At 37.9% G+C, this 18,624-nt stretch overlaps 1 protein-coding gene across 1 annotated transcript in view; it reads right to left on the reverse strand.

The window, feature by feature from the left end:
• Window positions 1–6,005: 6,005 nt before the first annotated feature.
• The window catches only part of LOC123762640 (uncharacterized), a 116,008-nt gene continuing 103,389 nt past the window's right edge, over window positions 6,006–18,624 (reverse strand). Inside the window, exons 2-3 of the mRNA XM_045749263.2 lie at window positions 14,042–14,244; window positions 6,006–8,042 (exon numbers count right to left, since the gene is read on the reverse strand). Of these exons, the coding sequence (XP_045605219.1) occupies window positions 7,959–8,042; window positions 14,042–14,244 (287 nt within the window). The 3' untranslated portion in view covers window positions 6,006–7,958. The remainder of the gene's footprint in view (window positions 8,043–14,041; window positions 14,245–18,624) is intronic.

The raw sequence follows: 18,624 nt of genomic DNA on the forward strand, positions 1-18,624 counted from the left end.
CTGGGCTACAGGTACTGTGAGGGCCCTGGGCTACAGGTACCGTGAGGCCCCCTGGGCTACAGGTACCGTGAGGCCCCTGGGCTACAAGTACAGTGAGGCCCCTGGGCTACAGGTACGGTGAGGCTACAGTTACAACTATAATATAGGAAGACTGCCTCATACAATAACACCCTGCCTAACTAAAGTAACTATGGGCTACTAACCTTACTTAACAGGACAATGAGCAGCCTCCCAGCTGCCACTGGTATCCTCAAACAGTCTGACTGTTCAAATCCCGGCAGAGCCGAGCTCCTATAGACAGTATTGCCAGTTCGCCGCATAATGATGTTCTTTACTAAGCGCAAAAGACCCAAAACCCCTAATATGCAAATTACAGGTATTCTACTGGCGAAGTCCCTTAGGCTGCAGCCTCTAAAGAGTGTGGAGCCCCGGTCTTAAATGTACTCAAGGGCTCCTAATGGTATTTTTTTTTGTTATTATTATTTTCTATCACAGACGTGGCCACACATTTACAATGCTAACTAGCATATATACATTTTCTTCTGTCCTCCATGGACAGGGTGAAAGATTTTTCAAACATACAACAACCACAGAAGGTTATCGTACTGATTTTAAAATGTTAGGCTAAGCTACATACGTAAATCCATGGATACACAGATTTATGAATGCATTAATGTGAATTTATCATGGTGAAATGTAATTCTGATCAGCTTTATACTTTATATACATACACACACACACACACACATACATACATACACACACATACATGCATATATACACACACACATGCATACACATATTTGTCTCTTTTACTCTGACAGGGTGAGATAGCTGACAAGAGAAACTAGTGTGCAGTTAAGAACTTAACCACTGAAGGTGATTAAGATGCTTTTACAAGCTCAGGTTATATAGTTACATTACATGGTTAATCTAGGGTACAAGTCCAATATATCATCAAGTGTCCAGTACTCATATAGTAGTTACAGAGTTCACCATACCTAAGCCCAGGAGGGCGAAAGTCAGACAATATGGGATATTCTACAATATAATGTTCAAGAGAGTGTATGTTTTCTCTTTCAAAAGTTGACACATTGTGTACTCGACATTTGGGTTTTGAGAAAGCTACCAGATACGTCTATATCCCAGGCGTATTCTGACCACTATAACATCACATTGCCGGGTTCTTGTTCTATTTGTCCCATATGTGAATGTCTCCTCACGATATCTATCATAATATTTAATACTGCAACTTTCAGGTCTTTGTGAATTTGTTAGGTCGGTGAGATCTTCATTAGATATTTGTTTAAGTATTCTCTTTGTCACTGCTAGTGAAACACCCATATCAATTTCTACTGGCTGTCTTTGCAAGCATATCAACAGTGTCATGCCTTGAGATGCCAACATGTGATGGTATCCATAGGAATTTAATTTCAAATCTGTTTTCTTTAGCAGCTAAAACATTAATTCGAATATCACTGACTATTTTCTGGGTATCACTACTATGTGCATTCAGTGCCAGGAGTGCACTCTGCGAGTCACAGTATATAAGTCCACTGCCTTTGTCTTTTAAAAATTCAGTGGCAAGGTATATGCCTGCAAGTTCGGTTGGAATTGTACTTGCCCAGTCATTGACGCGCTTCATTGCTGTATGTACGAGAGAAGATTGTTCAAATATATTACATGCGCATCCGGTACATCGTCCACCTTCTTCTACAGAACCCAAATTAACATAATTACGTCCATTTTGTACGTCACCAAACTCTAATAAAATATTTTACAAAACAATTTTAATTATTCTTATCTTCGGCAAAATTAATTGGCGTGTTCATCATTCCATATAATAAAATCCAGGGGAAAAAAGTTAAAAGAGTGTAACAAATTATTGTTTATAAATTCCTGTGTTGTATCCCCGAGATCCAAGCCATCAGCTAGGCTACGGTAGAAAATTTTATATATCAATTTCGCATGTCATTCTGTGGAAGTGCGGTATTATCATTTAACGATAAACAACTAAATAATCGATCTTTAAACTTAGAGATAAAGAGTGTGTGAGCGCCAGAAGGAGCGTGACAATGAGTGTAATCCTTGATTTCTTTAGTAATCCTTGTTTCTTTATTGTGTATTATTCTCATCTGCTTTTGTGTCAAAATTTCTTTAATGTAAAACTGTAAACTTTTTTGTCAATTTTACTGTAATTATTCTACTTAAAATTACCTCTACCTGTAAAGAAAAGCTGTAAAATACATGTAAACAATTTTGTTAATTTATCTAAAATTTTCTGTTAGTTGAAGTACTTGCCCGAAACGTTATGCGTGCTAGTGGCTTTACAAGAATGTAAATTCAACTTAATTTCTATATTCTCTGTTAACCCCCAAAGTACCTTCTTGTATATAAATAAATAAATAAAAGTGTGACAGCGCCCGCCAGGCGGCCATGGTGGCGGGAGTGTGTGGGGCCCTCAACCCATCCTCTCACAAAGTGTACAGTTCGACCCTCACGTTATAACACCTCTGTTCCTAGTGATTATTCTCTGTGGGCAACCTTGCCCTTCATTACTGTTACTTGTCCCAAGTTACAACTGTGTGGTGGAGGCGTTTTATGGCTGTTGAATGGACCCGGCATATTTAGCTTCTCGCCGCCATTGCTATCAAGTTTTACTGTAAATCTCAGTGTCCAGTGTCTAGTGCTCAGTACCCAGTGTCCAGTACCCAGTGTCCAGTACCCAGTGTCCAGTACCCAGTGTCCAGTACCCAGTGCCCTAGACTGGACTAATATTCCTGCCGATCAGTCAAGCAATAAGGCGCCCTGAGGGAAGGCGACGACTACAGAGTGGCAGGTAAGTTATTAGTGAAACATAGAAAGTATTCTTTCGACACTCCGGCTGTCTAGCGTAACTACACCTACACAGGTCGGGTTTTCGACCGATTAACAATTAGCTTTATAGTTAGCTGTGTACTGTGTGTATCTCTCATGGTAATATATATATATATATATATATATATATATATATATATATATATATATATATATATATATATATATATATATATATATATATATATATATATATATATATATATATATATATATATAGGGGTTATAGTGTTGATGATATATAGGGGTTATAGTGTTGATGATGAGCCAAATCATGGGTCGTAGCGATGATGATGAGCAACAAAAAAGACCCTCTCTCTCTCATATGCTATGATGCATATGTTCATTTTATGCATCACGCTATTGTGATTTCTGTGTGTAATGAAGTAAGGGCGAAGAGGTAGAACGGCCTATTAACATAGCTCGAGTGCATGGGGGGGGGGGAGTTGTGTAAAACCCTGGTTTGTGTCTCGGAGAGGCTGCAGGATCCAAGTAAGTTAGGTACAACTTCTAGTTTCAACTCTTTGTTTTGACCATGTCGTAGCTCAGTCGATTAAGGCAGCATCTGGGATAATCTCGGACGTATGTTCGAATCCTCGTCACGGCCCTTGTGGATTTGTTCATTATAATGAAATTAGCCTTTATGTTGCTGTCCATAACGCTAATAGCATTCATGAAGCTGTCCATCATAATAACAGTGGTCTTTTTTAGTTGCTGTTGATCATAATAATAAACTTGGCATTGCTGTCCATCATCATAATAATAATAATGACCTTTGTGTTGCTATTCCTCATAATAACAATAGCATTGGTGTTCTCCCTCCCTAATAATAACACAATTCCACAGGATAAATCATACAACTGAGTTCACCACAAAATTACGATAGATTTATTAATACAATGTCAGGTATACATTGAAAATACAGCCACATATACAGTTATTGTTGTCTGTATAACCTTCATTATATTATGTATCTGAATCCTACAGTGACCTAATCGCTGTTGAGTACAAAGAGAAACAGGGAGAGACTGTCAGTAGCAGTGGTATTAAAACCCAGAAGACTTAGTAAACATAGAAATCTGTAACAAACCTAGAAGACTTTCAGAAGACATAGAAACCTAATAAAAAAACAAGATTTTTAGAAAACAAGTTTATTGGAAAGTTCAGGAAACCATCAGAAAGCACCGAATAGCATTAGAAATCTCAGAAAATTATTGAAAGCAAAAGAAGACTATTAGAAAATTTAGATGACTTCCTAAAAGCCCCCAAAAAACTATTAGAAAATCCAGGACTGGAAAAAACCCAAGTGCTAAAAGCATAAAAATAATTTTACAGAAAACCCAAAAACTCTTAGAAAATCATAGGAGACAAATAAGAAATCCACAAAACTTAAAATCAAGATTTAAAATCCAGAAAACATATTAGACAAATTACAACAGTGCATAAATTCCAGATAAATAAATATTTAATATTTATGGAAGCCTAGTCACTCCTCTATATTAAAGCGCATCAACAAATTCCTTTCCCATTTTCGTGGATATATGAAAGAGATCTGTTGCTTGTATCAGCCTCTAACCTTAAACGGAAATAATTTCTATCTAACTTTTCAATAATAATTGTCACTCTTGGTAATAAATCCATTTGTGTGAAATATTTCCAGTGCCATCTTGAAATACATTAATTATCCAATCGAAATAAAATTATTTTTTAATTATAATGTTTACAATCACTTTATTGCCATAACTTTGTTATCTTCACCGATAACCAAAATGATCACCACCATTAAGAATATTACGATATTAGTTTATTTTTACAACAAACCCTAACATAGAACGATATAGGCTATGGATAAGAATCAGAGCGGCCTTTGTTTAAAAAATAATAGGACGCATTAGCATAACAGATACGAATTTTGAGTTTGTTTATAAAGCAGATATTAAAGTCAGATCCACCCAGGATGATGTAGTGAGTGATAGGGAGGCATCGCGTGATGTTTGGATGAGATATGATTGGTCGACATGTCAAGAGTTATGTGGCATCAATAAGCTTTCATTAGTATGATGAGTATGTCATATGGCACGCCGTAAGTTTACTAGGATATAAAAGCAGGTTTTGATTACTATATAAGGCAGGTTTTGACTACTATATAAAGCAGGTTTTGACTACTATATAAAGTAGATTTTGACTACTATATAAGCAGGTTTTGACTACTATATAAAGGATTTTTTGACGACTATATAAAGCAGGTTTTCATTAGAATGTCTAGCGGGCTATGAATAGAATCTAAAACAAGTTCTTACTAAGATTTAAATTAAATTTTGAATATTATGTAAATTAAGTTGTCAGAATAATAGCGTTGATTTGGTTAGGATATAAAGCACATGTTCCTTATATAGAGCAAGTTAAAGCAAGGCTATTAAGCACATTCTAGTAATGCAATAGAGCTAACTTATCAATAATTGGTTTTGGTTGAAAGAAAAGTAAAATTTGGTAGGAAATAAACCATATGTTGAAAAGCATTCAAAGCTGGTCTCCACTGCGACTTAAAACAGCATTACTGAGTTTTAGCGCAATTTGTGTTTGATAAGACATGCTCAAGCTTCTATAACTGCGGCAAGTTGTTCTAAAATATATATATATATATATATATATATATATATATATATATATATATATATATATATATATATATATATATATATATATATATATATATACTTTTAATACCCTATTAATATCCTCTAATGCCACATCATCCTTCCCACCTTACTCAAATGTAATGCCACATCACCCTTCCCACCTCACTCAAATGTAGATATAAAATCAGGGAAACGCAAGTTCTAATCAGTTGTGTATTTGTGAAGTCTTTGAAAATGTAATAAGTTTTACGAAACGCGCCCGTGTCGCGTCAGACTAGAAATAAAAATGAATTTTGGAGAAGTGATTTTTGATTTACCTCCAACAGTGAAGCATAATGTACGAAAGATTGAGAAAATTCGTGTTAGAATTATTAATCTTACTTTTTCGGTCATATTTAATAAAATATATATATATATATATATATATATATATATATATATATATATATATATATATATATATATATATATATATATATATATATATATATATATATATATATATATATATATATATATATATATATATATACGTTACCCTGTCATCATTTAGGTAATAATGATTGGAGGAAGGAGGGGCAGCGAAATGGGAGGTCATGAATGAGAGTAGTGACGGTGGTATAGTTGTAGTGGAGAAATTAGCAAGACGTGGTGGGTGGTGGAAAGTAACTACAGAGGCGAAGGAGGGTAGTGACAGCGGCGATGCTGCTGCTGCTGCTGCTGGTGGTGGAGAGGGCTGGAAATAATGGCGGTAGATACGGTGATGAACGTGGTGGAGAGGAAGAGTGGCAAGTGTCGGTCGGAATTCATATCTATCGAAGAATTGTCATAAACCAGCCATTCATTCCTGAACATTGGAGGAAGTGATGGAAGTGTGAGAGGACTGAGAACAGCGGGGTTGGGATGAGGAAGTTTAGACGGAGGACAGACAAGTGTCATTGTTGATCAGACGGCCATTGTTCCCCACCCAACACCACACCTCTGGGAAACTATCGCCCCCGCCCCCGCACACGCACACGCACACACATTGTAAATATGATAAAGGCGTGAGAAATGAGTATTTGCATTAATCTAAGAACTTTCTGAATGCGGGGCTAGCATAATTCCACCTGGCAAGCACATTAGGTGAGTACACTCCCCCCAGGTGAGCAAGCATCTACCCTCCCCCCCCTCCCCCCACTCCCGCACACACGCACACGCGCGCACACGCACATAAACGCACACAGTTTCTTGCGGGGGCGTAAGTGGAAGCTTGTAACAGATGAGGCTGAAAAGATTTTCAGCGTAAGAGTAGGAATATGGAATGAAATAAACAATGAAGTTTTAGAAGCCAACCTCATTAATAATTTAAATGTAGATATGATAGAAAGTTTGGTCAATAGTATTTGCATTCAACAGCCGATGGGTGGAAAGGTGGGGTCCAAGAGATGAAAGTCGATCCTGCAGGAACAGCTAGGTGAGTGTGCACGTACACCAATCCGTACACACACAAACTGACGATCATACTGGCAACCAATTCCTTCAGGTGATGTGGGTTGTCATGACTTGGCACCACACGGCGCACTCAACTCTCCAGGCTAGGCTGTAGGGTGGGGGTGAGAAGTGGGAAGGGGGGAGAGAGAGAGAGAGAGAGGAAGATGTAACAAAACGAAGAAGTGGAGGCGGTGAAGGGAAGGAGGGAGAAAAAGAAAGGAGAAATATTCCTCTGTACGAAAACAGAGCCCTGGTGATTATACGGAGGAGAAGAGGGGGGCGGGGGGACATATAAGGGTTGAGGGAGAAAGGAGCAAAGAGTGGTCAAGGAAGCCTAGAGGGAAGAAAGGTTATAAGGATGAGTGTAAGTGTAATACATGATACATATCCCAGGCGGCCCTAACTTTAACGAGTGAACATAAGGCGCATCAGAATCCCCCCCCCTCCCCACCCCCAAATAAATATCAGTAATGTTTTATCTACACCTTCTATGCTTACAGCGTTGTGGAGTATCTGTTACCAGAACCATACTAAAGGAACCTTTTAACAATGATTGTCCTTACTGCAAGCTACACCTGCCAGCATTTGCAAGAATTCAAAAATAAATAAGTTTAAAATGGTGAGAAGAGGTTTATGTAAGATCAGCTAACTGAGGGATACTGTTTCAGTACTCTCTTTTAGTTTGTTGAGCGCCATTAAAAATGTGAAGTGTTTTCTTGCAGCGTCTTGGTCTAAGATGCCGTCGTTTACCCTTGGTGCGGTCATCGACATCAGGCTCCGTTTTCTACCTCAGTGTCATCCAAGAACTCGCGCTTCGTTGTTCTATGGACGTCAATAATTAAACCTTACGTTTGTTTTCATATCGTCGAACGGGGATTTCAGAGTGAACGTCCATTTTCTGTAGGGGAGGAAAAGGGAAGAAGGAAGGAAGGCTCTGCTGCTGGCGGCGACGGCGACAAAGATGAACGTTTACTTGAAGTAGCCGATGGACTGCGCAGAGGGGGACGCCTGAGACGACGTCTTCTGACGAAGTCGGCGGCTGAGGACGGCCAGCTGAGGGAAGGGACAACATGTTAGTTGTGGAGACAAGGTCATCTTGTCAGCCTGCAGAAGGCAGTCATGTTTTATGGTCAAAGTGAATGCAAGGTAGTTAAAAGAGGGATTTTAACTACCTTGCATTTTAACTACCTGGAAATTTCACTGTTATTTATAACTTATTCCTCATTAACATTTTTATGGAAGCCTATTCGATCCTCTAATATTCTAGTGTAGAGAATCCTTTGAATAGTTATAAACGTTAAACCTATCCTGTTTGCTAACCTTACATCCAAGTTTAAGTGGCTCATTTAAATGTGTTTTCATTTTAAGTTGCACGATAATTACATATCACCTGTGCTGTATTTTTTTTGGAATGCAGGCTAAGAATGCTGCAAGTGTTTACATTTGAAGGGCCCCCGACCTGTTGGCCCAACATGGCGGAACCTGCCCTATTAAGCACTTACCTTTCGAATATAACTCTACAGGGAGAGGAAATATTGACTAGCTAGTGTTCGTAGTGAATCAGCATGCAAGTACATCAGTTCTACCGCATCAGTGACACAGATGCTTTGACTGCTGAAGATCTGGTGTCGGACGCTGGTGCATTAGATAGATTAGGTGTTGTGAACGTTCTCTGAAGATTGATGCTACTCTCACGGATATGGGCTAAAGACTGACTGCTCACAATTAGGTGGGTATGATTTGCGGGAAGGGCGAGTCGTTTCCTTACTCATGATGCCTCTGATCGCCTAGCAATAAATAGGTACTTGGGAGTTAGTCAACTGTTGTGGGTTGCATCCTGGGAAAGGTTAGTCGTTGGATTAGGGTGATCTTGACTCTCATATGTCCACAATCCCAGAAACTAGATAGGGAGCGCCACGCTAATGAGAGTAATAATGTGTTTTAGATACGAACACGGACCGCTTACATTAATAAAGAACAGGGAACAATAAAAATATTAACGTTATTCTCAATACTCTACTTCTTTTTAAAAATGGTTTTCGTTAATATTAGACAAGTAAGAGGGAGAGAGAGAGAGAGAGAGAGAGAGAGAGAGAGAGAGAGAGAGAGAAAGGACAAGCCCACGGAGACTGACGTGGTCCACCCATTTACTACACTTAACCATATCTTTATTCTGCTCATATTCCTCTCCTTTATTGCTATTTATGTACTAATTAAACCTAGAATTTTTTTATTGCGTCTTTCCGGGTGATATACTAGTTAATGAAACATTTTTGGCCGCGGCAGGAGGGTGATACGACAGGTTGCCTTGCTTGTCATATATATATATATATATATATATATATATATATATATATATATATATATATATATATATATATATATATATATATATATATATATATATATATATCGTACCTAGTAGCCAGAACGCACTTCTCGGCCTACTATGCAAGGCCCGATTTGCCTAATAAGCTAAGTTTTCATGAATTAATTGGTTTTCGACTACCTAACCTACCTAACCTAACCTAACCTAACTTTTTCGGCTACCTAACCTAACCTAACCTATAAAGATAGGTTAGGTTAGGTTAGGTAGGGTTGGTTAGGTTCGGTCATATATCTACATTTACTTTAGCTCTAATAAAAAAAAATTGACCTCATACATAATGAAATGGGTAGCTTTATCATTTCATAAGAAAAAAAATTGAGAAAATATATTAATTCATGAAAACTTGGCTTATTAGGCAAATCGGGCCTTGCATAGTAGGCTGAGAAGTGCGTTCTGGCTACTAGGTACGACATATATATATATAATGTCGTACCTAGTAGCCAGAATGCACTTCTCGGCCTACTATGCAAGGCCCGATTTGCCTAATAAGCCAAGTTTTCTTGAATTAATATATTTTTACTAATTTTTGCAAACAAGCCTGAATGGGGACCATTCAGGCTTGTTTGCATATATATATATATATATATATGTCGTACCTAGTAGCCAGAACTCACTTCTGAGCCTACTATGCAAGGCCCGATTTGCCTAATAAGCCAAGTTTTCATGAATTAATAGCTTTTCGACTACCTAACCTACCTAACCTAACCTAACCTAACTTTTTTGGCTACCTAACCTAACCTAACCTATAAAGATAGGTTAGGTTAGGTTAGGTAGGGTTGGTTAGGTTCGGTCATATATCTTCGTTAATTTTAACTCCAATAAATAAAAATTGACCTCTTACATAATGAAATGGGTTGCTTTATCATTTCATAAGAAAAAAATTAGAGAAAATATATTAATTCATGAAAACTTGGCTTATTAGGCAAATCGGGCCTTGCATTGTAGGCTGAAAAGTGAGTTCTGGCTACTAGGTACGACATATATATATATATATATATATATATATATATATATATATATATATATATATATGTCGTACCTAGTAGCCAGAACGCACTTCTGAGCCTAATATGCAAGACCAAATTTGCCTAATAAGCCAAGTTTTCCTGAATTAATATATTTTCTCTAATTTTTTTCTTTTGAAATGATAAAGCTACCCATTTCATTATGTATGAGGTCAATTTTTTTTATTGGAGTTAAAATTAACGTAGATATATGACCGAACCTAACCAACCCTACCTAACCTAACCTAACCTATCTTTATAGGTTAGGTTAGGTTAGGTAGCCGAAAAAGATAGGTTAGGTTAGGTTAGGTAGGTTAGGTAGTCGAAAACAATTAATTCATGAAAACTTGGCTTACTAGGCAAATTTGGCCTTGCATAGTAGGCTGAGAAGTGAGTTCTGGCTACTAGGTACGACATATATATATATATATATATATATATATATATATATATATATATATATATATATATATATATATATAATCAGATTCCAGCAGAGAATGATCAAACTCATAACAATGGTTTCTAATCTCCGAAAATGCTGGTTTAGACAATGGTAATCCAGTCCTAAAAGATAATCCCCGGTGCTCAAGTATCCTAATCTTAAAGTTCCGAATGGAACTCCCGATATATCCAGCATTACAGCTGGAACAATTATACATATATACGACATTTGAGCACAAGGGGGTAGGCACTCTATCCTTAAATTTAAAATAAGAGCCTATGGTATTTGTGTTGACAAAAATAAATCTAAAGTCTACTTGAGGATAACAATGCTGCAACAGTCTCCTCAAACGACTCCTTACAGAAAAAACTAATAGTGCCATAAAATGGTAATTTAATATATTTAAGATCCCTTTCTACTGTAGTCTTCCTACACGATGGGTGAAACTTCTTATTTATGAAATTCCTTATAAAGGTATAAACCATATGCAAAGGATAACCATTATTTGAAAAAAATTTCACAAGAAAATTAATTTCTTGATCAAAGTTATTCCAACTTGAACATAAAACAAAGGCCCTATTCAGTAGAGTGTTAATTGCATTTTTCTTAAAAATATCAGGAACAAAAGAATTAAAATTTAAACCTAAACCAGTAAAAGTTGGTTTCCTAAAAACATTAGTGTTGAACCCATTAAGGTTATTCACTTTGACATCAAGAAACGACAATGAATTATCTACTTCCCACTTTGCAGTAAAACGTATATTACTATGTTGTGCATTAAGATACTCTCTAAATTTCTCAATATGACATTGGTCCTTAAATAACAAAAAAGTGTCATCTACATATCTTCTGTACAAGACTGGTTTAAAGGCCAAAGGACATTTATCAAGCCAATTTATTTCATGAAAACTCAAAAAAGCATTAGCCAGTGCAGGACCTAAAGGAGGCCCCTTGCTACTCCATCAATTTGTTTATAATATTTATTATTAAACATAAAGACGGAGTCTTTAACCGCTATTTCTAACAGCCGTCTGAATATTTTACTACAAAATCCAGACACTAAATTAGTGTCAGCAAATAATTAATTTACACAGATATCAATGGTTTCCAACAAAGGAATATTAGTAAAAAGTGATTCAACATCGAAACTGGCCATTATAGTTGGGAACTCAAAATTTAAAGAGGAAAGTTCTTTTACAAAATCCTGAGAATTTCTCACAGTAAATTCGTTATGCGTTAATGGTTCTAATAATGGAACCATAAACTTTGCCTGTTTATAATTAAAAGTGCCAATCGCTGATAAAATAGGACGAATCGGTATACCTGTTTTATGAACTTTAGGTAACCCGTATAAGATGCCTGGCTTAGAGCCAGTTGCAAGTAATTTTGTATACATACATACATATATAATATATATATATATATATTATATATATATATATATATATATATATATATATATATATATATATATATATATATGTGCCAGAACCTCACTAATACTCTTGGACTTATTTTTTTGCAAATCAGACAAAGTGTCAACTAAACAGGCTGCTCTTCCAATTCCATTAATTTGACATGGACCTAAATCCAAATCATTGACAGAGCAACTGCCAAAACAGCATGCAGCGAGAAGTGTGGGTTAGCCTAGTGCACTGTCTAGCCTGATTTAAAACCTCTCTCGTTGTGAACACAAAGCTTTCTTTTATTGGCGCTTCTAATTGGTATTTGTGTGGGGGCTAATTAGGCTAGGATAAAATGCTTTCCTTTGTACCAACTGAAGCCTTTATGACTGCCGAGGAGCGAAAGGCTGGAGGAGGAGGAGGAGGAGGAGGAGGAAGGGAAGGCTGATGAAAGAGATGAGATGATGATCGTGTCAGGGGGAAACACAGATGATGGAGCCAAGGAAAAATGAGACATGCTGGTGGCAGGGAAACAGAGACGGTGATGCCAGGGGAAACAGATGATGCCAGGGAAAGCTCTGGTGATAGTGCCAGATAAACACAGATACTATTGCTAGAGGAACGCAAATTGTGGTGTTAGAGAAACAAATGATGGTGTCAGAGAAATACAGATGATGGTGCAAGGGAAACACTGGTGATGGTGCCAAAAAGTCAAATGCAAATGGCTCGTAAGGCCGCCTCACAAATCGACGTTGAGACAGCAAATGATTATAAAGTGGAAGTTGTAAAATGTAGGATACAAGAAAAAAATAAGCGAAAGGAAACAGAAAGAAACGCAGAAATTTTATGAAATTCTGGTTTTGAACCTAAACGTTTTGTTTTTCACTAATCAAGCCTAGCCACAGTATCCTATTAGTACAGTATCTCTATATTCGAAAAGTTATGTACCAAACAATGGTATGTACCGAAGCATTCAAAGTATAATAATATATTAATTTAGATGAAGCTATATATTCAAAGTTTATGAAAATTATTAAAATCGTATTATATCAGTAGACCAGATTTTATTTTTGGGGAATGGTATAATAGTTTCCCTATCGTGGGTCAGTCAGTTGAACACGTTGGGTCTGGTTAGTGAGAGATTGGGTGACCGCTCGGACAGCCTGGCCCTTGGCTAGGGAGATCGTGATGAACCAAACAGGCTTCCTGTCCCCAACATTCGACATCCATAAGTATAAAGAATTTTCTTGAGTACGTGTGAAATTATAAGATGACTTTCCACCATTGGGCAATATATATGTTTGGTGTAAATAATGTTTATCTAAATAAAAAAAAAGTAATTGTAATAACAGCTGTGAAAATCTCGAATGTAACAGCACCTCAAACTATCAGCTTGTTATAACAACACTCAGATAACCATGCAAACCTCTTCTAACAAAACCAACATGGTCTCAGGCTATGTTCATTCCATCCAGCGCCCGACCCCCCAAAGCATTTATCAATTTTAACATGCTGTTTAAAAAATTGATTTTGTTTTCAAGTATAAATTAATAGTGTTATATATCAGCATATTGTGCATATTTAGGGGTTCAGGTTCTGTTGGCAATTATTTGTATTTGTAGTATGAGGGTTGCGATTCATATAACGAGTTGCGATTCGAACACAAGTTGTCAGCGAAACAATGAGAAATGTTCGAATGTGATCAGTTGAATCGTATGTCAATCATTTTTCATACATAAACAGGGTGTGTGGCAGCTGAATGGAATGAACCTTTGACCTTTGTCGATGACGGAATGAACAAAAGTGATTACCCAGTTTCGGACGTTAGCGACGATTTCTCGGTTGGTGACAGCTGGAACTTCGTCGACGGGCAGGTCCTGCCTGGTTTCGAACTCCGCGAGGGGGTTGACCTCGGGGTATAGTGGGGAGGGTTCCTGCTGGCGGGGGTACTGCTCCCCTCCGTCTCTCTTGCCGTGGGCACCGAAGCACGAGTGCCCGAACTGGGAACAGCTGCCTGTGGAAGGAGAAACGATAAATATTAGACTGTGTGGTCTTAGGATATAGAGCGGAGGGTAGTGTAGTCTGCTCACAGTGTCCTGGGCATGCCAAGGTATTTGGCCAGGTTTGTTGACACCCGGTGTTGTTGTTGTTGTTAAAGATTCGCTACCTGAAACAAAGTTCCAAGTAGCACGGGCTATGGTGAGCCTGTAGGTACTTGACACCCGGTGTCTCTGTTCCCGGGAGTTGTCTGTAGTGCGTTGTATCTTGACTACTGATCACATGCCTCTGTATGACTAACCATCCTGCGTGATGGGGATTTTAGCATCACGTAGCTAGTTCTGTGACACGCTGTAATCCCCTTCATATAATGTAGGGCAGCTGCACAAATGCAGATGCACCTAAATGTGTTAATAAGAAAAAAATGGGTGTTGGCCTAGAAAAGAGGTTGATAAGTCGGCCATGCTGCCTCTCCCCGCGTACACGTCTTCCTGGTAATTCCTTCCTTCTTTGATAATTACTTCCTGTAATTACGTAATTATGTAAAAGAGAAATATAATTTCCGTTGTCTGGGACAGAAAGCCTGTGCTTATCGAGGTCCCAGGACAACTACTGTTGTTGTTGTTGTTGTTAAAGATTCGCTACTTGGAACAAAAAGTCCCACGTAGCACGGGCTATGGTGAGCCCGTAGTGGACTATGACAACTACTAACCTTTCCCAGGATGCAGGTCGGAAGAGTTACCTAACTCCCGGGGATTCTATTTTACTACTAGGTGAACAGAGGCATCAACTGAAAGAAAACGTTCCCCACCGTTACGGTCCTGTCCGTAGGCTGAGCACGGACAGCCGAGCACGTAGACCTCTGTGCCACAGAACATCAACAGAGGAGAGGCGCCAAAACGCTTCTGGTTTAATGGTTCAAAATTCACTGTGGGAACACGAGCCGTCGTTCGTGGGAATTTAATAATAACCTTCAATTACCCATTTAGCATTGGTAATCAAGTCCCGGAACAAGGCCCCTCCGCGGGAACATTACACACATAATTAAGGCTAATTACGCACCTCCGGTCATCGGTGATTAGGGAGGCCGAGTCGCTAATAAGACGGTTAATGAGTCAATTGGGTCGCTTGATGACATTATTCAGCCCAATAATATGCAAGGGGGGGGGGGGAATAAAACATTTACGAGGTTATAAGTAATTATCACCACAAAAACTGTTTGTAAAATGAAATGGATTTTATATATAATTGTTTTGTAGGAAACAATTATATACTAAAGACTCGTTAATGGCGAGTCTTTGTTCCCCGGTAAAGAACAGGCTTGCTGCTCCCTGGCGAAGAACAGGATGAGTGTTCCCCAGTAAAGAACAGGCTTGCTGCTCCCTAGCGAAGAACAAGATGGGTGTTCCCTGGTAAAGAACAGGCTTGCTGCTCCCTGGCGAAGAACAAGATGGGTGTTCCCCAGCAAAGAACAGGCTTGCTGCTCCCTGGCGAAGAACAGGATGAGTGTTCCCCAGTAAAGAACAGGCTTGCTGCTCCCTGGCGAAGAACAAGATGGGTGTTCCCCAGCAAAGAACAGGCTTGCTGCTCCCTGGCGAAGAACAAGATGGGTGTTCCCCAGCAAAGAACAGGCTTGCTGCTCCCTGGCGAAGAACAAGATGGGTGTTCCCCAGCAAAGAACAGGCTTGCTGCTCCCTGGCGAAGAACAAGATGGGTGTTCCCTGGTAAAGAACAGGCTTGCTGCTCCCTGGCGAAGAACAAGATGGGTGTTCCCTGGTAAAGAACAGGCTTGCTGCTCCCTAGGCGAAGAACAAGATGGGTGTTCCCTGGTAGGCAAATATCTCTGAAGGCAGGAGAAAGTTTGGACTCAGCCTAGCAATAAAAAGATGCCTAGTCTCCCATAATAATGTTCCAGTGATTATGAAGTAATGTAAGGCAATTTTCAGGAGGAAGCGGGAAGCCAAGATCATTGTTTCGAACTTGAAGAGGATGGCGACAAGGATGTCTGAGATGTGACGACAGAGGGAAAGATCAGTACTCAAAACCACTTGACATATCGGGGTTCTAACCCCGACCCTACAAGAAGCCAGGCCGTCGCACTGCCTACCAATCTAAGTGAATGAGTAGGAAGTAGGAAGAAACCATTTTAACATAGAATGTAGACATTTCCCACCACTGGCGTGCATCGGGCGGCATTCTCTATAAAGATTTGAAGTGTCTGAACATGTTGGGCTAGCAAGTACTGTACATGTAGCCGACCAATACCTGTGTTCAGGGGTGTTATTTGTGCCTCTGGACCAGACAAGCATTTGCGCCACTTACGAAACCTATATATCTTGTATCAATCCTCACGGCTTAGTATGTATATATTAATCCTTTCGAGACGTCACAACCCAAGAATATTATTATTATCGTTATTATTATTATTATTATTATTATTATTATTGCTATTATTATTATTATTATTATAAATAACCAATTAGCGTATCGACGCCCATAAACCGTTTAATAAAGGAAAAGATGTACAGGTTTCGGTTGCATAAAAGCTTGATGAATGCTGGTCCCAGCGTTCTACAATAGCCATTACTTCTATGTCAAAGTTTGCCATATAGAAGTAATATCCAAAGTTTGGATAAGGTATTGTAAGATTTAGAACTGTTCAAATCCTGGAATTTTGAGGTCATTCTCGTACATATATTTTGGTCACTTTATTTGTTATTAATGTTTTTGTTTCATTGACAGTACTCACACGGGTACTTTTGTGTATATATATATATATATATATATATATATATATATATATATATATATATATATATATATATATATATATATATATATATATATATATATATATATATTATATATATATATATATATATATATATATATATATATATATATATATATATATATATATATAAATATATATAAATATATATATATATAAATATATATATATAAATATATATATATATATATATATATATATATATATATATATATATATATATATATATATATATATATATATATATATATTTTATTAAATATGACCGAAAAAGTAAGATTAATAATTCTAACACGAATTTTCTCAATCTTTCGTACATTATGCTTCACTGTTGGAGGTAAATCAAAAATCACTTCTCCAAAATTCATTTTTATTTCTAGTCTGACGCGACACGGGCGCGTTTCGTAAAACTTATTACATTTTCAAAGACTTCACAAATACACAACTGATTAGAACTTGCGTTTCCCTGATTTTATATCTACATTTGAGTGAGGTGGGAAGGGTGATGTGGCATTACATTTGAGTGAGGTGGGAAGGATGATGTGGCATTAGAGGATATTAATAGGGTATTAAAAGTATCAACACAAGACAGAACACGAAACAATGGATATTGAATAGAAGTGTTTGTAGAAAGCCTATTGGTCCATATTTCTTGATGCTTCTATATTGGAGCGGAGTCTTGAGGTGGGTAGAATATAGTTGTGCAATAATTGGCTGTTGATTGCTGGTGTTGACTTCTTGATGTGTAGTGCCTCGCAAACGTCAAGCCGCCTGCTATCGCTGTATCTATCGATGATTTCTGTGTTGTTTACTAGGATTTCTCTGGCGATGGTTTGGTTATGGGAAGAGATTATATGTTCCTTAATGGAGCCCTGTTGTTTATGCATCGTTAAACGCCTAGAAAGAGATGTTGTTGTCTTGCCTATATACTGGGTTTTTTGGAGCTTACAGTCCCCAAGTGGGCATTTGAAGGCATAGACGACGTTAGTCTCTTTTAAAGCGTTCTGTTTCGTGTCTGGAGAGTTTCTCATGAGTAGGCTGGCCGTTTTTCTGGTTTTATAGTAAATCGTCAGTTGTATCCTCTGATTTTTGTCTGTAGGGATAACGTTTCTATTAACAATATCTTTCAGGACCCTTTCCTCTGTTTTATGAGCTGTTTTCCACAGCTCATAAAACAGAGGAAAGGGTCCTGAAAGATATTGTTAATAGAAACGTTATCCCTACAGACAAAAATCAGAGGATACAACTGACGATTTACTATAAAACCAGAAAAACGGCCAGCCTACTCATGAGAAACTCTCCAGACACGAAACAGAACGCTTTAAAAGAGACTAACGTCGTCTATGCCTTCAAATGCCCACTTGGGGACTGTAAGCTCCAAAAAACCCAGTATATAGGCAAGACAACAACATCTCTTTCTAGGCGTTTAACGATGCATAAACAACAGGGCTCCATTAAGGAACATATAATCTCTTCCCATAACCAAACCATCGCCAGAGAAATCCTAGTAAACAACACAGAAATCATCGATAGATACAGCGATAGCAGGCGGCTTGACGTTTGCGAGGCACTACACATCAAGAAGTCAACACCAGCAATCAACAG

The sequence above is a fragment of the Procambarus clarkii genome, chromosome 27 (assembly GCF_040958095.1).
Source record: "Procambarus clarkii isolate CNS0578487 chromosome 27, FALCON_Pclarkii_2.0, whole genome shotgun sequence".
In the NCBI taxonomy this organism is placed as follows: domain Eukaryota; kingdom Metazoa; phylum Arthropoda; class Malacostraca; order Decapoda; family Cambaridae; genus Procambarus; species Procambarus clarkii.